This window comes from Gouania willdenowi, chromosome 4 (assembly GCF_900634775.1).
Source record: "Gouania willdenowi chromosome 4, fGouWil2.1, whole genome shotgun sequence".
Taxonomy (NCBI): Eukaryota; Metazoa; Chordata; class Actinopteri; order Blenniiformes; family Gobiesocidae; genus Gouania; species Gouania willdenowi.
The window spans coordinates 12,338,894-12,362,293 of record NC_041047.1 but is presented as its reverse complement, the minus strand read 5'-3'; the positions used below and the strand labels follow the sequence as shown (position 1 = coordinate 12,362,293).

At 36.2% G+C, this 23,400-nt stretch overlaps 1 protein-coding gene across 1 annotated transcript in view; it reads left to right on the top strand.

The window, feature by feature from the left end:
- The window catches only part of LOC114461838 (E3 ubiquitin-protein ligase rnf213-alpha-like), a 64,595-nt gene that overhangs the window by 10,074 nt on the left and 31,121 nt on the right, over positions 1 to 23,400 (top strand). Inside the window, exons 3-34 of the mRNA XM_028444277.1 lie at positions 109 to 152; positions 469 to 888; positions 1,012 to 1,221; positions 2,166 to 2,293; positions 2,378 to 2,521; positions 2,609 to 2,814; positions 3,670 to 3,932; positions 4,025 to 4,263; positions 4,687 to 4,887; positions 4,959 to 5,151; positions 5,439 to 5,497; positions 5,575 to 5,734; positions 6,785 to 6,919; positions 7,063 to 7,161; positions 7,240 to 7,362; positions 9,040 to 9,229; positions 9,911 to 10,084; positions 10,723 to 10,860; positions 11,071 to 11,690; positions 11,901 to 12,060; positions 12,154 to 12,371; positions 12,820 to 12,957; positions 13,194 to 13,352; positions 13,465 to 14,704; positions 15,053 to 15,237; positions 15,354 to 15,509; positions 16,203 to 19,727; positions 20,039 to 20,169; positions 20,337 to 20,426; positions 21,935 to 22,056; positions 22,587 to 22,700; positions 22,783 to 22,832. Coding sequence (XP_028300078.1) covers positions 109 to 152; positions 469 to 888; positions 1,012 to 1,221; positions 2,166 to 2,293; positions 2,378 to 2,521; positions 2,609 to 2,814; positions 3,670 to 3,932; positions 4,025 to 4,263; positions 4,687 to 4,887; positions 4,959 to 5,151; positions 5,439 to 5,497; positions 5,575 to 5,734; positions 6,785 to 6,919; positions 7,063 to 7,161; positions 7,240 to 7,362; positions 9,040 to 9,229; positions 9,911 to 10,084; positions 10,723 to 10,860; positions 11,071 to 11,690; positions 11,901 to 12,060; positions 12,154 to 12,371; positions 12,820 to 12,957; positions 13,194 to 13,352; positions 13,465 to 14,704; positions 15,053 to 15,237; positions 15,354 to 15,509; positions 16,203 to 19,727; positions 20,039 to 20,169; positions 20,337 to 20,426; positions 21,935 to 22,056; positions 22,587 to 22,700; positions 22,783 to 22,832 — 10,034 coding nt within the window. The remainder of the gene's footprint in view (positions 1 to 108; positions 153 to 468; positions 889 to 1,011; positions 1,222 to 2,165; positions 2,294 to 2,377; positions 2,522 to 2,608; positions 2,815 to 3,669; positions 3,933 to 4,024; positions 4,264 to 4,686; positions 4,888 to 4,958; positions 5,152 to 5,438; positions 5,498 to 5,574; positions 5,735 to 6,784; positions 6,920 to 7,062; positions 7,162 to 7,239; positions 7,363 to 9,039; positions 9,230 to 9,910; positions 10,085 to 10,722; positions 10,861 to 11,070; positions 11,691 to 11,900; positions 12,061 to 12,153; positions 12,372 to 12,819; positions 12,958 to 13,193; positions 13,353 to 13,464; positions 14,705 to 15,052; positions 15,238 to 15,353; positions 15,510 to 16,202; positions 19,728 to 20,038; positions 20,170 to 20,336; positions 20,427 to 21,934; positions 22,057 to 22,586; positions 22,701 to 22,782; positions 22,833 to 23,400) is intronic.

The window sequence follows — 23,400 nt, the reverse complement described above, 5'->3', positions numbered from 1 at the left end:
ATGGTATCTGCCAGCCTACTTTTATTTGAAAAGCTTTGATTCTCTGTTCAGGTATTTTATATTGTGGTTTGAAAACCGACTAAAATCTGAAAATGTTTTTTCACACAGATGGACGGCCATCAGTCAAGGAAGATCAGGATGAACAAAAAAAGGTTCAAAAAAGAGAAATAATAATAATATATGTATGTGTATATAGAGTACGTGTATGTATATAGAGAGTATGTGTATGTATATATATATACAGTACATGCAGGGATTATACTAATACTAATTATGAAAAAAACAGAATAACTTTTCAGCTAACCAAACAAGTTGAACCTGCAGGGTGACTTTTAGTATGTAAAACTGTAAAACCTCTGCTGTTATGGCTGACTAAAAGATTGTGTACAGCCTTGTAATTCCATTATAATCCATGAATATATAAAAAAAAAAGTTGTGTAAATTGGTTTAAAATTATGTTTCTTCCAGAGTTATAGGCCTACACCTCCTGATGACTTTACTCCAGATGATGCATCAGGAGGAAATAAACCAGGGTGTGAGGTGACCCCCAAATCAGATCTGGGAACACAGAGCAGAGGACCATCAGATCTTTGCTCCGATAATGGCTCCGATGTAGTGCCAGCACTAGCAGACAAGTCAAGTAGCATTGTTTCCAGTTCAATGGCTAACTCTTCATCTGAACCAACAAAACAAGAACACATGGCAACAAAACAAGGTGATGCTAAGACGAATCGTTCTAAGACGGTAGATGACCATGAAAATTACACCAAATATAAGCTGCACAACATCAGTAAACAAAGTGAGGGTGAAAACCATAATTCAGATAATGACACTGAAATTTCTGCCAATCAAGATCTGACAATGGAGGAATCAACAAAAAACAACCAGGTAGTAATAAAGCACCATGGAGGCATTTTTATTCCTGTATTTTATTATTTACAATAGCTTTTATGAGTTCAAAATTGCTATTTTATAACTTGTTTTAATAACCACATCTCTATTCCTCACCAGGCCTCGTCACATTGCACATTACTAACTAATCCACAAGTCACAGGCATCCATAAGGAGGAAGAGAAACCACCTGGCACAGCTCCAGACAGAAAAACTGAGCAGAATCCCCAGTCGGAAAATTCTGTTATGTCAAAACCAACTTGTTCTGGACCTTCCTCAGACACTGTGAAAGAGCAACTGATAAAGTCCACAGATGAGGAGCAATCCAAAGTAATGGCACTGAATGATTTAAAAACGATTAGAAAAAAAATATGGAATGTAGTAACTGTTTAATGATGTGCTAAGCTCAGATTTTGTAGGTATGAGTCTGACATATAATATCTACAATTACTTCTTCTCAGCATTGCTAAATGTTAGGCTTTTTTTTTGTCAACCATCCGTGTAATTTAAGTGTTAGAATTTAGTGTATGTTTAATACATATATTTATTTATATATATATATTTTTTTTAATTTTAATTTCTTTATTTAAGTAGGGACAATACATATTAATGAACATTCAAAAAAATGTAAATATGCCAGATTGTAGCCAACGGCTAATTTCCATCTGCTGTCCCTAGACAGGCTGATGTAATAAAATGTTACACTTAACAATAAGACATGGCAAGACACAAAACAATATATAAAAAGATTACATACAGGACACAAAAAAAAAACAAAAAACATAGGGATCATAGAATACAGTAACATTTCATGTAAATGGAACACTGGGACCAGAACAACTACACACAAGAGAAAAGACAGGATGCTGTGGGGCCAAGAAATGTACAGGGGAAAGAAAAGCAGTTCACTTCCACATAGTCAGGGTTGGTCAGTCACAGGAGTGCAACAATAAATTTACATTATCATAATAATTTATTTAAAGAGCCCTGAATTGCCTTTTAATAAAAGAAATTAAAAAATAAATAGTTACAATAATACAAATATATATATATATTTAAAGTGCTGTAGTGCATTGCACACAGCCCTAATGTGCTTTGTCTCATATTTGTTTATTTATTTAAAGTGCTATAGTGCATTGCACGCATTTTAGTGCCATAGCTTGTACGGTGACCTTGGGTATCCTATAGGGCGCAACTAAATAAGATATACAGTATCATTAGGTTAGCACATTAAGTTTGCGGTCGATGACCTTTACTTTTTTTCATTTTTGAAGAGTATGGATGAAAAGACAGACATCATTGTCCCGAGTCCTCAATCACAGGCCCACCTTCCAAGTCAGAGTGATTTGGAAAGCAAGGATCAAGTTCTTGCAAATTCTTTTGAAGCACAGACACCACAAAAGTAAGACAGGAGATGTGATGAAGCATGACACTGGTAGATTATTGTCCATAAACTATTATTGTGAAATATTTGTGTGTTTTTTAGTTGGACAGATGAGAATTATCTGCCAGTATACTTCCATGCTGTGATTTCCAAAGATTTCAAATTGAATCCAGATGTTGACATTGTTGTTCTGAAGTCAGAGGCAATATTTGGAGACTGGGGAACTAATCACAAAATGGTCCCCACGTATGTACAACATTATAATGTATAAAATAAACATTATTCAATATGACATTGGTTACTTATCTAATTTTACATATTTGTGTTTCACAGACCGTTGGGAGACAAAGCATACCTTCTTGAAACACGAATCACGATTCACCAGAACAAAATGAGTGAAGACTTACCCTATAAGTATGCAGTTTTAAAGCGTAAGGAGAAATACTACGAGATTATCTTTGAGACCATCTACCAGGAAAAGAAGGACCCATACATCAACAGATCTCTGAGAGTTAACAAGCAGCTTCTCACAAATGAAGGTTTGTTTAGAGCTACTATATGCAACAGTTGCTCACTGCAACCTTTACATGAGGATTTATTAATGTTAAAGGAATTATTGTACAAGTTATGGAAAAAGCACAGGCTTTATAAATAGACAAGTACAAACCCAGATTGTTGGTGTAGGTCAGTGGTTCTCAAACTTATTTGGCTCAAATACCCCTTTCTATTATTTATGAATCTAAGTACCCCCTTAAATTTGTACGACTGCAACATTTTGCTCAGAATACTACAAAAATAACAATTATAGAGCACAATTATTGAAAGTATGAGGGTTAACACATTTTAAAGAATCTAAGTGGAAATAAGTGTAAAGAAACAGTTTTTAGTGCCTCATGAATAGATTTTTATAATTTCCTGTCAGCTCTAGTCTGGTGTGTGACCACCTTTGTATTTTCAGTTCATGTTCTAATCAAGGTAATTTTGATCATCATTATTGTGATTATCATTTTAAAGCAAAAAATACACATTTTAAAATCCCCATATTTTTTATGATTTTATTTGTTCATTTTCCACACTCTACCCTATGTACTGCCATTGCGTACCCCTAGGGGTACACATACCCCCATTTGAGAAAGATTGGTGTAGGTTATATACTGTACCTAGAGCCTTAACTTTAGCCTTTTAAAATATTGTATGATACACCAATTGTCCACCCATTTAATCAATCAATCAATACCGAAATGATAAAGCCACATTGCATTTCTGAATTTTGTAGAATATTTTTAGAAGTTGAAATACGAGATACATTTTTACTTTCACACATCCCATAGGCAATGAACAAAGCAATAAATAAATAAATATTACCTTTTGTATACTACATCTAATACTTTTAGGAGCCTGGCACCAATACGATGACATGATCCATCCTCAACTTCAGAATCGGTTTTGGAATTCTGCTAAAAACAAAGTTTTAAAAGGACGGGATCAAGCTGGTCATGTAATGCTGGAGACAATATTTGATCTGCTTACAATCTGGAATGAGCAAAATGTCGCAAACTTCTTCATCCAAGTCCAGCAATTTTATAATACATATTGCAGTCCCTGGCTTCATGATGGCAAATCAAGATCATGGGGATTACCTTATGGAGAAAAAGAGGTGCATTAAGAGTTCTATACTATATCAGATCTTATTTATACCACAAATCTTTTTTAAGCATTGTAAATAACTTTGTCACTTAAACTCTTCAGGTAAAAGACCTGCTCAAACATTTTCTCAATGAGATCATCAAACCTGAAGGGAGCAGAGTTGTTCATGAATGTCTGCATCGTGGACTTATTATTCTTCTCATCTACAAGAAGTATCTGAACGACATCCCAAAACATCAACTTTCTACTCTGTGCCATCTTCTTTGCCTGCCTAACAAGCCACGACACCATTTCACTGATTTCTGGAAAAACTTTGCAAGTCCTTTACACGACAAATATGGGTAACCAATAACTCATGTTGAGTCTTTTACAAAGTAACTATTTCCTTTATGATTATACCCATTGTTAATAAATATTCAAAAGAAAATAATAGTGCATTGAAAGCTTCAGATGGCCAATATATTGTTATATTTATTATTATAACAACAACTGTATAAATCCAGATCCTGTGAGACAAAACTAATAAAAAGGCTTTTACTGTTTTAATATAGATGCAGAGCATTAGGTCAAGAATTTCAAAACGTATTAGACTGTGATAATACTGATGTTGACAACATGAAATGATTTTGGTTGAGTTTGGTGTGTATTAGAATATATTTCCCCCCTGCTTAATAATTACTTAGTGTTACTGTAATACTAAGAGAAACTAAAGTTAGTTCCAGTGATTTCTAAAATGGCTTCAACTGATGACTTTACAAATACAGGATTGCACAGGATGTTGAGATGCTCCATCACGAAGCCTGCCGAAACAAAATTCCGACGTGGATTTTGGTCATCCCTCTTGTTCACCTGCTGAGAGGGGACAGCAAGTTAGATGAGCCACTTTCACTGGTTTTGAATCCAAGTTATCACATCTGGACAGCTTTGAGAAGCAAAACAACACATTTCCATTACCGTGACACAAGGTATGTGTGCTTTCCTGTTGCCATAACATTACAACAACTGGATATCAATATCTACACTAATCCTACCTTAGGAGTCTGCTGAAAATCATGAAAGAACATGCATACCTGGCAAATATTGACCGTCTTCTTGTGCGCTCGTGGATGTCTCTGCTGGATGTGGATGATCTTTTGAGCTTCATAGACAGTGTGTCAGTGGAGCTCCCTGACATTCTACAGAAATTGCAGTTCAGCATTAAATCTGTGACTGATCACTCCAAGTATGATGTAAGCCTTCTCTTTATAACTACAGGAATATTCTTGTTGCTGGAGATTAGTGTTTTAAACATGCAAGAACTGCATTATTAATTTCTTCTGATGATTTTGTTGCGTAATTCAGCTCAGTATTTTTATTCCCTTTTTTTGTGCTAGTTTTTAGCTGCACCTGAAACATTTATCAAACATTTTAAATTAATTTTCTTGCGTTCACAATGACAATTATCTTCTCACCTTTATAATTGATTGCTTTTTTAAAACCACTGATAAACTACTCGAATTGCTTATTCTCAAAACAGCAGTCTTTAAAAGATTTGACATCTGAGCTCCTCAGACGTGAGAAACAACATCGTACATGGTAACTAAAAATGTTGTTTTCTTTTTAACATTATGGATAGAAAATGGTAATAGTTAATCTATATTAACTTTCTACAGCTTTGAAGAAGAGAAGGGAGAGTTTTGTTTTAGAACTGCAGTAAAGTTGCTGGGTTCTGTCTGCCAAAACATAAACGATCAAGACCGCGTTGATGTACCTCTGATCCTCCTTGAACTGACTTGTCTGATTGAAAAGTCATTTCACCAAACTAATTCTGAGGTAAGATGAACCTTTCCACATTTAGGTTTGCTGCACTAATTTCCATCCATGTTTGTAAGTCTGCACCCTAAAATTTGTCTTTTTTTTCTTGCAAAGAGCTGCAGTGTAAATCAGATATTTACATACGCTATGTAAAAAGAAATATTCAGGGGTTTTTTCTCACTGTGTGACATGAAATAGAAAATAAACATTTCCTGTTTTAGGTCAATTTGGATTTTTGTAATTATTTCTATTCGCTAAATTACAGAATAACGAGGGGGAATTGTTTACGCAAAACAAAATTCATCTCTCAATATTCTTATATATATTCTAAATCCCGCTTGACCTAAAACTTTTTACATAGTGTATGTAAATATCTGTTTTTTACTGTATATCGCTTTTGGGACGAGACATTCGAGATGCAAATGAGCTGACAGCTGTCCAACTTATGGGTTGTTGTCTTTTTATGGTCCCTCTGGATGCTAATATGCACTTTTTCCACTGCGCAGAGACACAGCAATCCTCCTGGCTTCACAAACCAATGTGACACCAAGGGTGACATTCATTTCTTGAACAATCATTTTACCACAGTCATGTAGAATTAAAAAATAATTGAAGATAACAATCAAAGGGTGAATAGGGAAGAGGGAGGTTTTTGCTTGCTGAATGCTTCTGGATTCAATATGGTTTTACAACAGCAGTGAAAAAAAATGCTTCCTCGTGTTTCTGCTCCAGTAGAACTAATTATCCTGCAACTTCTGTATTTCTACTAAGCTGCATGGCTCAATCATTGTAGAGAGCTCATCAAAGCAGTAAGATCAAATGTATGCAGGATTGTGGCCCTCAAGGAGTAGATTTTCCCACCCTTACACTAATCACTTGTTATTGAAGTGAGTGGCAATATGATCACTACACACTTACAAAAAATCCCTACTGCTTAGACAGTACCTTTCAGTTCAAAGCAGCAACAGCATCAAATGACAGAGACAAAAAAACAACCAGACAATAAAGGCAACAGTTGACAGTGCTAAAATAAAACCTATTGCTTAAAGTTTAACATAATGATTACAGAAAAGAGAGAGGATCCAAGAGGAGGCATTTTCGGAGATATTAGAAAAAATGCAAGAATGGAGAAGGAAGACCTTAAAATCCAAACTGTTGACGGAATGGGATACTGCAGAGTTTGCATCACTGAAGGAAATTGAGGTAAGGAAAAATGGGTGCCAATTAGAATTTTTTTGTGTGATTAAACATTAGAACTGTTACTTTTTTATTTGTAGTAGGTATTAGAGTTCCTTAAGGATATGCTCATGACACTCAATTAATTATGTATCTTTCTGCATATATAGGTTTGGACCAAAATACTCTCAATGTCATTTATTAGTGACGATCACACATCACGCTGGCAGTCCACTTTCATTAAAGATTTTGAAGGAAAACTTAAAAAGGTAATACTGGAATATATTTCTGTTAATTTAAAAAGTTTCCTGAGAAACAAACTTCAGGATGTTTTGCTTTTGTAATAGGAACAACCAGTGAAGCAAATTGGAATATACTGCAAAAAAATGGAAGACATGCAAATGAAAAGTCCAAAGTTATGTAGTGCAATGGAAAAATGTGCCTTGGAAGCTGTGGAACAGATTTGCCAGGTATGCTTTTTCATTAATGTTGAGTTCACATACATTACCTAAATTGTACCAACTTCAGAGTTAAATACAAAGGAAAATCTTTCTATTTGGGTACACAGCTTTTATTGCACTGGAGGTAAATATATAGTCAGGTACAACTAAATTTGGTGCAATTCATTCAAAACTTAAAGTTGTTTACATATTTGAAAAATTGACAAAAAACAAAGAAACAGGGCATTTCAGCCTAAAAAATTGTCTTGGCAAATAAAACTTTCACAACTAAATGCTTACTGCACATTTTCAATGCCCATGTTCTTTCTCAGTACTTTTTTTTTTTTAACAATATCTTTATTGAATTTTTCAAGCATAGAAAACAAAACACATTCCAACAAAGAGATTCAAGTAAGACAATGTGTTAACACACAGGACCTTGTAGGACGGGGACTTCAATGAAACAAAAATATTAAAACCCTACATTAGGTTTTTCCCCTTTACACAAATATGGTGGTACTGTGTAGACAAAATGGGACAAAAAAAAAATAGAGAAAAAGAAAAACAAGAACAAACAAACAGAATATGGTGGTTAACAGACTGCTTCTGTAAAGATTAGATCATAAGTCCATACAAGTTTCTTTGCAGTAACATCCAGTGACCCAAGAATGGGGGAAGAGTATAGCAGAGGGTGCTCTTATTTTACTCCATGTTCGTTCAACAGATGAGCTAAGTCTTTGTTTTAATCTAATGGATGAATCGACCCCACACTTTTTGAAATGTCTCCTGTTTGTTCTTAGGAATGTAAGAATTTTTTTCCAAAGGCAAACAGGAAGATAATTCCTTAAGCCTCAATGCAATACCTGGCCTTCTCGTACTTTTCCATGTTAGAGCTATTGTCCTCTTAGCTTGTAAAAAACATGTTTTAAAAAATTATTTCATGACATTTTATATTACATTGCATTACATGCACATTTAATCTAACCTCTTCCCAAAACTCCCTCACTCCAGGGCACTGCCATAGGCAGTGAAGGATAGTGCCCCTATCTGCACCACACCTCGTGCAAGTGTCTGGGATATTAAATGTATTCAATTTTTCTGGAGTGATATACACCCTCCTCAGCCAGTTGCATTGTAGGAGTTTTAAGCGAGTATTACTCGTCCCTGTTTGGGCTGCCTTACATGCTCTGTGCCACTATTCCAGTGTTAGATCCTCCTGTAAATCAGATTTCCAGGCATTAAACTTAGAGTCAGAAGACTCAGTGGAGGAGGCTTTCAATAAAATTCTGAGATGATGCCCTTGCCAAAAGGATTTTTAATAAGAGTTTTCTCCAGTAGTGTCAGGGGCGGGCAAGACATGTATTGTTTTTGATTTGCTCTCACAAAATTCCTTAGCTGGAGATATTTAAAAAAATGTTTACGAGGGATATTGTATTTTCTTATCAGCTCTTCGAATGTTAAAATATACCCGTTAATACCATAGATGTCCTTTATTTGTTTTACCCCTCTATCTGCTCACAGTTTAAAACCTGCATTCATTTTTCCTGGGGTGAAAAAATTATTGCCCCAGATTAGGCTGAAACAGGAAAAGGAGGAGGAATCTTTTTGATATTTCCTAATTCTCAGTACTTTTAACTTTAAAGAATAAAGTGCATTTACGAGTCAATGCTGTAATGCTGTAATAATTTTTTTCTTATTTCTGTTTAGGATAAATCTGGTCAAGCTCTTTCAGCTTTACTCCAGAAGCATGATATCACAAAGTTTGGCAACCTAACGTCTGTTGTCGTGTTGAAGTTATGGCCAACAAATGCAAAGGGTTCTTACACTGACAGTGAAGACTTGATTTTTCAGTTCCTTTTAAACTTGCCTAAGGCCACAACTGTCCTCCAAATGGCAGGTAATTGTTTGAGAATTATACATATTTTAGACAGGCAGACTCAGGGTTTTTTTGGGAGGGATGGCCCAAAAATTGCACATCTCCATAACACCTTGTTCATGACAATGTCATTCTGCTTTTGTGAAAATGAACCAAGACTCCTACGTAAGCAACTAACCTCACACTTTTATTGCAGTATTGAAATCCCCAGCATCTTAACAGAAAAAATTACAAAATGATCCAATTCCACATATTCATCTTCTTATGATTACATGTAAATGTAATAAAATAAGTATTTTCATTAAATAATTGTACTTTTATACAGGATTCATCATGTTCAGGGACAATCAAGTCTATCAAATACAGGGGAGGATACAACCTTGACAGAAGTTATAAAAACGGATGTCATAATCACATACTTGTTCAGTCATAAAGGCAATTTAGAGGGCTCAATTAACTTAACATACATGTATCTGGACTTGGTGAGGAAGTTAGAGTACCAGGAGCGTAGAGGACAGGCAAACTCAGGCAAAGGTCTGCAGCTCAAGAGTTTAACCCAGGGCCGTTCTGCTTTGTTCAGAAGTACTACACATCTCTTCTTAGAGTCTATAATACCCCACTGCCAAAAAAAAGGAATAATTATGATTGTTATTTAGGTAAAGAGAATATTGCATGCTTAACATTTTCATTTACAATTTTAAGGTGCAAAACATGGACTGACAAGCAATTTATCAGACGAAGCGCAGAACATAATGACATTGGCATTCTCAACCTTGAAAGCAGTGTCAAGAAAGTTCTTTGATGGAAGCATCCAACTCAAAACATTAAAACAGATCTTCCAGAGAAAACAAGAATTCATGGATTTTCTCAAAATCGGTAAATAAACGTTTGACTTTACTTTTTCGCAGTTTTTTGTTGTGGTTTTTTTGCTATGTATGTTATCAATTGTTTGAGTAAAGCTGTACTTTCATCAAAAAATATTCAAAAAAATGATTCAGACAAATGTCAATTTTAAAGACATTCTTAAATTAGTCAGTAAATATTGTATTTTATCTCTGTTTGTTCAGTTATTATTGATGTAATGGTTGAGTGACCTAAGACGACAGCAAAGAATATCAGTGAAGCATCTTAATTTTCGAGGTTTGAAAATTGCTGGTAAAATTGACAAGGACATTATGAGAAGTTTCTGAAGAAACTACAATAACCAGAAGTATCTTACATCAAAACCAGTTTTAAGCTGTGATAAATACTTCTCGATTGTAAAAAAAAAAAGCCTTGTAGTTATAGCTTATTGAATGGAAAATGTCCAGTGCATCATATTGTTGATGGAGAGTTTTCTACCTGTTTTTATTCCTCCATTTTAGGTGCCCAGATGTCATTGGTTTACATTTACATTTTACAATATTTTTTAAGCAAAAAGACTAGAATCCCTAAAAAATGTATGTCTAAAAAAACAGTATCATCTGCTAGTGTTGTTAATGTTAATGGCTTTATATTTTTATGGCTATATATAGATGACCTTTGTGATGATGATCGATGCAGAGACATAAGACACTTATTGGACGTTAGAAAAAGGGAAATAGAGGCACTCAATGAAGAGAAGGAGCTGGTGAAGAGTGTTTTGCGGATTTGCAAGACGCTTCCTGTCAAAGGTAAACATTACTGGAACCGATAAAGGGGGAGCTTTGAACTACATTATCTCTATTTTAATCTATAATTAAATAAATCTATTATTTGTGCAATGAGATTTCATTTTGAGGTAGCTGCTTGGTAATTGATAGTCTGTTTTATGTATCTGGTAGTATTGTTGTCACAATGTTGTTTCACATACTAGTAAACCTCTAAAATTGTTAAATTCACAGTTGATTTTCAGGGATTGGATAAAAAACTTCAACAGAACTTTGAGGAAATGAATCTCAATGAATGTATTAATGTTCATAACCTCGATTCACTGAGCACTTTCACACCTGTGGAAATATCTTACTTCAACTTAAGTGACACAACCCGTCAAACATCCAAAGAACTGCTCCCTATTAAAGATAGCTTCATCTTTCAAAAGTGCTTGAAGAGACAAATAGAAGATTTGTCAAAAGACCAACCTGGTGAAGCTGACCTTGAGAACAGTGATGGGAATGAAAAAGTCTACACTCTAGACTGGGTTTGCTGCAAGATATTTAGAAGCTGTTACACTCAATACCAAACACTATATGAAGGTCTGAAGAGTGGAGAGATTGTGCTGGAGGAAGTAGACAGCACGTTCATGGTCTACAAAGGAGAATATCATGAATTGCAGAAAGAAATAAAGGTCATGTGCAGAATTAACCCAAATGATGACACAAGATGGATCAGCCAAAGGATTAATCAGATCAAGCAGTATTGGGAGATCCACCTGGCATTGGATTCATCAAAAATCATTGAGGGTATTAAGAACATCTTGTGTCCAAAAGGAGACTTTACAGTTCTGAAAAACATTCTTCAAATGGTAAGTTTCCATTTGGAGTAATTTACATTACTTTTGATTATTCTTTAAAAGATGTGGAGCATAAGCTCTGGGTGTTTAATGGCCGAATTAATTTTTCATAATGTATAGAGGGATGATTTAAAAGAGAAAAAATTAAATCATTTCTTTAGTAAGGAATAAATTGCCAGTGAATGTTTATTGATTTTTTTCTGTACATGTTTGTTTCTTTAGAACAAAGCTGTCCTCAAGAAAAGATGCCTGAACTTAATTGATGATGCTTTCATAGATGCAAAACAATTTTTGGACGACGTTACAGAAGATCATAAAAAATGTCTCCTGGCCCTCCATGAGAATGAAAAGTTTGTCCATTGGGTTAAAAAAGAACTAAAAAGTACAAAACCTATCTCCTAGATTATAACATTTTAAGCACAACATATTAGAGCTTCATTTGAGCCCAAAAAGCTTATTGATGTTTTTTCTACAGATATGACTGAGATGAAGGTTTTTGTCGACCTTGCAACCATCTCAGCTGGAGAAAACAAACTGAATCAGGATCGGGTGACTTACTTTCATGACGCTGTCATGGGTTACTCATCTATGCTGTATGAGCTGCAGGAAGACTCTGATTTTGAGAAGTTCAAAAAAATGTTGTCAAAGTTATGGGAAGCACTTAAAAACGATGAAAAGATATCCACTAAATTGGTGAGAAATCATCCTTCATAACACACTTTTACTAAAAACACTTTTTGAAATTTAAATTAAATTTACAAGGCAGGAGAAATATGTTTTATAATGTATTCTATGCAGTTTTTTATTATTACATGTATTGAGTTTGTATTAAAAAAAAATTAGTTTTATTATTTATTCAATGCAATTTTTTCATTATTACTTGTATTCTTTTTGGATAAATACAAAGCACATGTTGGAAAAAACATGATTGTAATAAAACTCCATACAAAAGGAAGAAATTTATTTTCCAAAAAACATGATGATAATATACATTGCAGTAAATAACAGTTAGCCTAATGTAACTTGCAACATGCTACACAGCACAGAGGCACAAACCATTTTTGGGGTTCAAGAGAATGTTTGAAAATCTGTCATGACCCACATTATATGTACATTCTTTTTATATCATTTGTCATTACAGAGAGACACAGCACGTCTTCTGGATTGGTTTAACACCATCAAGACAAACCATGGCTCTGTTGAACTATCATCTATATCCCTGGCAACATCCATCAATGAGGGAGGAGTGTATATCATTAGGGCTTCCAACAATAAAAGGGTACAAGCAAAGAATTAAAAATATTGCCTACAGTTATGTCTTGATATTTCAGCATGACAGTGATGTGTAAAATTTTGCTTTTCTTATTTTATTTTTTTTATTTTTTAAATATAAACTTCTTGGATGAAAAATTACTAATTGTACTGTATAATTGTATCTATTGATTTAACCTAGTATGTTTTTTATACGTTATTTTATTTCACTAAATTTGGGTTTATTTGACATTTTTATCCTAGGCCGATGTGGAAACTTCTCTAACCCTTCAAACGCAGAAGGAATGTGAAAGTGAAAGAAATGTATTTACCTATGAAGACTTGAAAGAGCTACAAAATAAGCTTATGCTAATGTCTGGAAATAAGCAACAAATTCAGACTGAAGTGGAGAGTTTTACTGAGGTACTGTATATTGATAAAATGCTAACAAATGACCAATTATATGTGCTTAATACATTTTATAAATTTATTTATTTTGTTTTTACAGTTTTTGTAATTAATTTGCTATTTGTAGGTGTTTGAATGTGTCCAGAGACTTGCCAAAGCATTTGTGGACCTTCACACTGCAGGAAACCCACTTTTTCGCTGTTGGGAAGCTAAAATCTATTGCAAAACTCAGAGTAACCCTTGTATCACAATGACAGTTTCTCTTGGAAAGATCCAACATTGCATTCACTGTAATGGAAGTCTCATTGAACAACTCACATCACTGTCCAAAAAGATTGAGTTGTTTCTCAGTCAGTGGCAAACCTTTATGCATAATCAGAGATCAGAACAATACCATTTGAATTACTTCACAGCAGAGCAATTATATTATTTGTGCAGTAAATTGACTCCAACAAATGTGAATGAAGAAATAGAGGCCAAAGTTTTGACATTGCTGTCTTTCCTCAAACCAAACTGTACTGCTTCAGATGTCTCCAATGCATGGGGAGTGTTGAGAAAAAAGCTTGTCAATATGGGAAGTGAAGACAGTGATTCCTCTTTGGTTACAAGTAGTCGCTTTCCTCACAGTGAAACAACAAAAGAGCCAGATAAGGATGATCATTTCAAAGAACTGGATGAGTTGTGGAATGGCTACATGGGAAATGAAGAACGACTTTTCAATGACATCTTGGACATTCAAAGTTTAGGTAGTCTCTTACAAATTGTATCTGTTTCAAAAAGCCCTGATGAAAAAGAAACGGAAGCCCCTGAACTCTTGGAGACAAAGGAGAATTCACTCAGAAGAAGTCTCCCAAAAGATTTTTCCTTAAATCAACCTAACCTCATCATATGTCCACATGACCAAGTTTTGACTTCAAGTATCTGCTTGTACATGAACGATGAAGACAAACCACTACCAAGTTATGATGAAGTTCTCCTCTGTACACCGTCAACATCCTTCGAGCAAGTGGACCTTCTCCTGAGGCGATGTTTCACACCAGGTGGCATTGGCCAAAAGATTTACACATTGCTGTGGGCAGACAAACTTCCCTATGATGTTTGCTGTGCAATGGAGCGATCTTTCCAGAAACTGCACACGCAATTTAACAAGGAATACAGGCTAGTAATCTTCTGCAGCTCAGAGAAAGAGCATACTTACATTCCTACAGCATTCAGTCAATTCAAACGAAACAGTGTGCCACAAGAAACTTTGCAAAGGATACAGAAATACTTGTCAAGACATTACACTGTCACACCAGATCACATGAACACTGGGTTCAAGGGTGAACATACTGTTGGAATTGTTGCTTCACATCGTGCTGGAGATGGTGAGTAGATTTTTCTATGTATTATACTTAAGCATGTTTATATTAAGATTTGAAAGGTTACTACAAACATAAACACCAAACACTTTTAGCAATTATGAAAATTTTACATTAAATCTTTTTTATATGTTATCCCAATTAAATTATTTAGTCGAATAATATTTGGCATTTTTTGATCAAATGGAAATTTTGCCTATATTTTTTTTTCTAAAGTGATTGAAAAAACAACAGAAAAAAAACCTAAAAAAAAAAGAAGACATGTTGGTTTGTCAATTTGCGAAAACAAAGTTTATTCTTAAGACCATTTGTGGTGTTAGAATAGTCTGAGTAAAACAATATTTCTTTGTTTAGGCAAATCATTGTATGTCCAGAGGCTGTACGACAAATTGGAGAAAACTGGTAAACAAGGAACTGCATTTAAGAAATGCATCCGACTCACTGAGAAAGACATTGATGACCATAAGGTTCTCCAGTGTTTGTATGACACTCCCACTGAAAAAGATCTGATGGTGTTTCACTTTGATGTCACTTCCTCGGTATGCAGTTTCTTTTAAATAAAAAATTAATAGTTAGCCCCATTGTATTTTCTTCAGTGAATGATTTGTCTGAATATTCTCTGCTGAATTGTCATTAAAATCTTTTCATGTCTTAGGTACAAAAAGGTCTGAATGAATTCCTCTACAAACTTTTGTTTTTGCGGTATCTGATGGATTCAGATGGACAGACGTGGCATTGTAGCCACAAACACTTTTACATCATTGAGTTACTGGAAAGCACAAATAATCAGACCGGGAATGCATTAAGATCAGTAAGTAGGATAATTGTTTTATTATTTCAAAACTGGTATTTTGTTATGGGAAAATAATTAAAAGGAGCAAGAAAACACAAGTCATCTGGTCATCTTGTAAAGTCACATAGTGAAAAGAGTTTCCAGCAGTTTGACAGTCCTGCAAAGCAATATACACAGTTTTTTTTTTTTTCAACTAAGTCCCCATCGCCATTATATTTTCAGTTTTTTCAAGCAAAAATACTGCATAGACATGGACTATTTCCATGTTCATTGTTTTGATGCACGCTCGGCTGTAGGTCTATGATAACATAAATTTATGTTGTTTTATCCAACACGATGGCATGCACCGCTCTGTTCTTCATCATATTGTAAAACACTTGAGGTCATGTGCAGTTTTTTTTTCCTTAAGTACAGGAAATATGTTGTACTTTCGAAAAAGCAAAGCTGCCTAGCTGGAAAAGGACTGTAGTAAAATTAAAACTACCCAGAAAAAGGTTTTGTTATTTATTTATCTATTTATTTTTGTTCTTGTTTTATGTATTGTTTGTAAATATAGCATCTGGTCTTCAAAGAAAATCTTTAAATTTCTGAAATACAAGACAAATATGGAGCATTAAGATACTTTCCAATTGTTTGATTACTTGCTATGGTTCTGATATGAACACCAGACTACCAGATTAGATTTAAAATTTGAATCTCTACTCATTTTAGGGAGGAATGGACAACTTTGCTTTGCCAGATATTTTCCCCAAGGTGATTTGTCGTCCACCAAAAGAAGTTATGAGCATTCAACGAATGGAAAAAGATGATCCCCTCATGGATGATGATTGTTTCAGGAGTGAAGCATATCAGAGATCATACCAATATCTTTTACGTTTTCACAACAATGTAAATCTTGACAACTTCACTTATAACGGTGTTGAAGGGACCCATGATGAGTGCCTTCAGATGCTTCTAATATACTGTGGCGTATTGGATCCATCTTGGGCGGAGCTGCACAACTTTGTATGTTTTCTTAACGTTCAGTTGAAAGACTGTGAGAATTCAGTCTTCGTCAAAAAAGAATTTGTTGAAGAAACTCTTCCTGGATTCAAACATTTTGTGATTAAGTTCATGATCTTAATGTCCAAAGACTTTGCAACTTCTTCCCTTTGTATCAGTGACCAGAGCAACGGAGAGCAGCAAATGGACCTTGATAAACTTAATGAAAAAGACTTGGCCCCATTCCTGATCAGAAAAAGATGGGAAAGTAAACCACATCCTTATATCTTCTTTAATCAGGATCATCACTCAATGACATTCATTGGATTTCATGTGAAGCAAACTAAAAAACCCAATGGTGTTAAGGAAATTGACTTGATAAATTCCTTAACAGGAGAAGTGATCGAGAGCAACATCATGACTAAAGAACTGTACAATGGCTTAGTGTCTTACAAGGTCCCTTTTAATGTTAACTTTGATCAACTTCCTCGAGCTGTCAAGTTTGAGCAACTCTGTAATGTGCTTGGCCTTACGGGGCCATCAGACCCGGATAATACATTTGAGCTGACCACTGACAGCATCCTCAAAATGCTTGCAATTCATATGAGATTCAGGTGTGGCATCCCTGTAATTATAATGGGAGAAACCGGATGCGGAAAGACCAGGCTCATAAAGTTCATGTGTGAACTGAAAAAGAGTGGAGTACCAACAAAAAATATGAAACTTGTCAAAGTTCATGGAGGAACTACATCAGAAATGATATATCAGAAAGTGAGGGAAACAGAAACTCTTGCAAAGACCAACACAGAAAAACATGGCTTAGACACAGTTATTTTCTTTGATGAAGCAAACACTACAGAAGCCATTAGCAGTATTAAGGAAATCATCTGTGACAACTCTGTGCAAGGACAGCAGCTTAATCCTCAAACAAGGCTACAGATCATTGCTGCATGCAACCCTTACAGGAAACATACAGCCGAGATTATTGGGAGACTGGAGGAATCAGGACTGGGCTATCTCATACAGGCTCAGCAAACTGAAGATCGAATAGGTACCATCCCACTACGCCAGCTTGTGTACCGTGTTCACAAGTTACCACCCAGCATGATGCCACTAGTTTGGGATTTTGGGCAACTCAATGACTCAACGGAGCAAATGTATATTACGCAAATTGTACGGAAAAAAATAGAGGCAAACTCAATTGAAAACCATTATACACCCACTATTACCCAAGTATTATCATCTTCACAAAAGTTCATGAGGCAGAGAAAAGATGAATGCAGCTTTGTCAGTTTGAGAGATGTTGAACGTTGCATGCAAGCATTTGTGTGGTTCCACAAAAATCACCACATTTTTGCAAAAGAACTACAATCACATCTTGCATCTCAGGAAAGAGTTATCTGGTCCCTCATTATGGCCACAAGTGTTTGCTACCAAGCCTGTCTGGAGAGCAAAAAGCAGTATCAGGAAACCATCAGCAAGGTACTCCCTTGTGACTACACTCCTGAAAAAATGCAGCAGGAATTACAACTCATGGAGGAACTTCTTCTGAAAGGTTTACCTTTGGGAAAAACAATTGCCCGAAACGAGGCCTTGAAGGAGAACTTTTTCATGATGGTGATCTGCATTGAGCTAAGAATTCCTTTGTTCATTGTTGGTAAACCAGGAAGCTCCAAGTCACTGTCCAAAATTCTAGTGTCAGAGGCAATGCAGGGTCCAACATCCCACAGTGAACTTTTTAAAAGGCTGAAGCAAATACATCTTGTGTCTTTTCAGTGCAGCCCTCATTCAACACCCGAAGGAATCATCAACACTTTCAGGCAATGTGCCCGCTTTCAGGAAAACAAAAACCTTGATGAATATATCTCAGTGGTTGTTCTTGATGAGATTGGATTGGCTGAAGATTCACCAAAAATGCCACTGAAAGCACTGCACCCACTGTTGGAAGAGGGCAGTGTTGAAGATGAACCAAAGAATCATGAAAGAGTTGGGTTCATTGGAATTTCAAACTGGGCACTGGACCCGGCCAAGATGAATCGTGGAATATTTGTTTCCCGTGGTGACCTCGATGAAAAAGAGCTGATTAAAAGTGCAGAGGGAATCTGCTCATCTGAAGAAATAGTTTTTCAAAAAATCAAACATCTTTTTGAACCTTTAGCAAGAGCATACATCACAGTATGCAAGGAGGCCAAAGGTTTCTTTGGGCTGCGGGATTTCTACAGTCTGGTAAAAATGATATTTGCAATTACCAAATATTCCAAAGAGCATCCCACTGCAGAACAGATCACTGGAGCAGTGCTAAGAAATTTCAGTGGGAAAGATGACATGGACGTGATTGACATATTCAGCAAAGAACTCACGGATTACTTTGCCAATGCCACCATCACCACCATCGACATGGTCAAGCAAAGCATTTGTCCAGTTTCCCAAATGGAGGATAGTCGATATCTGTTGATACTCACCAAAAACTATGCTGGTCTTCAGATTCTCCAACAAATATTTTCATCTCAACAAATACACCCAGAGATCATCTTTGGATCTGGTTTCCCAAAGGATCAGCAGTACACACAGATTTGCAGAAACATTAACCGTATAAAAGTTTGCATGGAGACAGGACAAACAGTTGTGCTTCTGAACCTTCAGAATTTGTATGAAAGTCTGTATGATGCTCTCAACCAATACTACGTGACACTCGGGGACCAAAACTATGTGGATCTTGGACTAGGAACACACCGAGTGAAATGCAGAGTGAATAAGGTTTTCAGGCTCATTGTCATTGAGGAAAAAGAAGTGGTCTATGAGCAATTTCCACTGCCACTCATAAACAGATTGGAAAAACACTACCTTGATATCAACACAGTCCTCAAACCTGAGCAGAGGGACCTTGTCGGACAGCTACAAGAATGGGTTGGTGACTTTGTATCCACAAATGACCAGGACTTCACAACAAAGAAATACAATCCAAAAGATGTTTTCATTGGTTGCCACTCAGACACATGCTCCTCTGTGGTCCTGCAAGTCACTGAGAGTCAGGAGGGCAAAACGGATTTTCAGAAAACACTGAACAAAGCGAAATCTGTCCTGCTTAAATGTGCTACTCCTGAGTCAGTTGTTCGTTTGGACAAATCCCGACTCCTTGATGAAGAGAGAGACCATTTAATGAATGAGTATGTTACAAGTGACTTGCATAGTTCATTGGGAGATTACATGATCTGTGACATGGAGCAGCTGGAGCAATCGTTCTTATTCACCGAGGTAAAGTTTTTTATCTTAATTATAGTATATAAATCACTTCAGGAAAAGTCTCCTTTACACAATTTTATTGTTCTGAATATCCAAGTATTCACTACTCTTCTTGCATAATTAGTAGATTTCTTCCGTAAAATTGTCACACAATTTTTTAGGACTTTACTGTTGCTTTATGAATACTTTAATGTGTTATTTTCGGGAATAATTTGAGTAGTAAAATAATTTTCAAATATAGATGAATACATTATACATATATGTATTTTTCTTTGTTATTCATTTGTAATACAATGATAGTTTTTATCTGTTTTATTTTCTAGGTTACAACTTTTTCCAGACTACTCACAGCTGCAGACACTCAGCTACTGCAGGATGTAACAAAACTTGAAGTAATCAAGCTGCTGTCACTGCATCAGTTTGATACACAACATTCCTTCCTTAAAAAAATTAGGTATTGTTTAACATTAAGCATTGCAAAGCATCACTGCATATCAATTATCACATTCTTTATGAAGTTTTAAGTTTTGTGTTAGTATATTACTGTGTACTGTGGAGACATGAATTAAAATTCTGTAAAATGACAACCATGCTAATATTACACTTTTTTTTCCATTTTAGGGAATTTCTTAGCTCAACAACTGGTGATAAAGCACTGATCATTCAAACGGAACATGATGAGCTAAATGGAAAAACACTTTCTTCAGCCAAGTGAGTCAGATAAAAAAAAACTGGTGTGATTGGCTTGGCCAACAAAAATAGTTCCACAAGTAGAGAGCACACAGGCTAGGTTTACACTGCAGGCAAATGCGACCCAAATCCGATCTTTTTGCCCATATGCGACCTGTATCCGATCTGTTAAAGACAGTCTGAACAACACAGTTCTGATTTTAATTAACTCTGCGTCATTGAAGTCGCTGACATCCCTATCCCACCACTGTTGACTCCGACTCCGCATCCAAACAGTCCACTGTAAAGATGTAGCTGCCATCACAGCCAATGGTTAGCTCCCTTCTTTTTCACTCTCCTTAATGTTATGAAGTGCTGACTTCTGTTGGAAAGAAAAATGATCAGCGTGACACAGTCCTACACTGGACATCTCCATATTTACTTTTGTAAACACTGTACGCGCCTGCGGAGCAAGAGTTCACCTTAGGACCTCTTCTGCGCATCAGGGTCGCATTCCGTTCATACTTCAAACTGATTGAAGATGCATTTGAAGGTGCAGTCAATAACTTGGAGGAGAGAGAGGATTTAGCATCAAATTTGAATAAGTACAACATTCAGATCCCTCCCCCTCCCTCTCCGCTGCTCTCCTGCCCTGCCTCCAAAGTCCCTCCCCCAGAGGAGGCTGGCGTGTAAACCACACAACAAAACCAATAAGACTGTCCGGTCACTTCATAAAGATATTTTCTGCTGCTTTATTTGCATTTGATGCCTTTGCTCTTCCACCTTCCTTCATCTACTCCTCCAGACTGAGCTCCATACGCACACTACCTCTGAGCAATGCTGTGGCTTGGCCACATCAGGTCACGCTACTGCAATCACACACACTTCCTATCACCTGGTGTCCCCTTTTCTTATTTGTTTGCTGCTGAAACAAGCCCAGGCCGTAACAGAGAGGTATGGCCTCTCAGAGATGTGAGCTTGTCCGAGTGGTAGGGGGTGGGGGCTCTGATCGACAGCCGTCAGACAGTCTATCAAACACAATCCTGGCTCCGATTGGTTCTTTTTGCTTTGACTCTCGCAATTTGCAGTAGGAGCAGTAGGCGGGACTTAATGAGCCTGTTTTTTTTTTTTTTTACAGATTACTCGTTTCATGTAATGCTGTCTTTACATAGTGACAGTTTTAGCAAATATGACAAAAAGTCACTTTTTCCAACTTCTCCTTTTACATGTAATATGAACAACCACACACATACAAACAAATGGAGTTTTTGAAAAAATGTGAATTGTGAATTATAACCTGCAGTGTGAACGTAGTGACAGTGTACTGCGATGTGTAGCCCAAGATGTAACGGTATTTAACTGTATTTAGATTAGCTGTACAGTGGAGTGATATGATCTCGTGCTGCTGGTGCTCTATATCAGCACTCTTGAAATGTCTGTCATCCAATAAAATCATTTGGCCAGAACTAATTGTTGTATAATTTAACATAAAAATGTTAACATACCATATCTTTCTTGCAAAAGCCTCATGTTATTTTCATGTTTTTAAGGTACTGCTGCGTCAATGAAATAACCCAATGTGGAAACTTAAACAACACAAGAACCTTTGTATATTTTCTCACAAAGCTTTCTCGAATAGAGGGTGGGACTTCCTACAATGGCTTTCAAGGGGGTAAGTCCACTTTTTAAACACCCAATAGTTTTGTGTAGGGGTGTCCCGATATTGATTTTGGATATCGGTCCAATATCGACCAGAATATCGGATTTTATCGGACTGCATCTAAAATCTCCGATATAAGTGCTCCGAAAAGTTTTTGTTGTTTTTGTCCCCACCCTCAGTTGTTCCCACAATATACTGACAGTAAAAATAACTGAAATGAACTTTAATTGTTGACTATTGTTCTCCGTTTGAGTAACATCACTTGATCAAGCCTTTTATAACATTCCACACTACAAAATAAGTAATAAAAAATGTGGGATTCGTGCTGATATCGTATTGGATCGATATCGGTATCAGCCAATATTCAAGGCTGAAATATCGGTTGTGATGGGACATCCCTAGTTTTGTGCTCTAAAAACATAGGAAAAACCAAACATGGCAACAACGACTTTACCTAACAATCATATATTGTCTTTGACAATGATTTTAACAATAGTTTTTGAAATGTTTGTTTTTCGTTTGCCATCTTTTTACTTGTATAGGGCTTTGGAGGTCTGTTCACCTTGATGATCTCAGAAGATCTAAAGAGCTTGTGATTGGAATTCATTCTTTGAAAAATATGCCCATGAGCGACCTTTTTCGAGATCCACCAGAGGGTATGTTGTCAAGCACTGTTTTCTTTAGTTTCTGTATTAATTGAACATCTAATCGTAATACTTTTTTTTCACTTGTTTTAAGCGATGGAGACAGAAAATCTCACTGGTGCAGTACCAACTGATTACTTTGCTGTAAGTATTCTCACCACTAAAATATCTGGGAGTACTAGAAAATGATTTACTTACATAAACGACACCAATAACAGGCAGATATTGTGGCCATATCTGCCTGTCATTGCCCAATCTGATCAGTTCTCGACAGCTAAGCTAGGCGGGGCCTGGTCTGTACTTGGATGGGTGACCACTGAGAATAACAGGTGCCACAGTGAGGCGGTGTTTGTCTTTGTGTCCTTAGGCAAGACACTTCACCAACATTGCCTACTATGAATGTAGTGTGCGAGTATTGGTGGTGGTCTGAGTATGGCAGCCTCGCTTCTGTCAGTCACACAGCTATAATAATCCCTTACCACAATGTGTGTGGAGTGAATTAATATTGCAATGTAATGATTTATGAAAGGCGCTATATAAAATTCAATGCATTACAGGGTCCTCACCAGTGTAGTTGAGCGTAAGGGCCCCCATCCTGTAATTTTGATCCCCCTATGCTGTGATGTCAAAGATTCAAAGTGTTTATTATCATGTGCACATGGAAACATGTGTCCCTGTATAATGAAATTCTTACTTTGCTATCCACACTTGA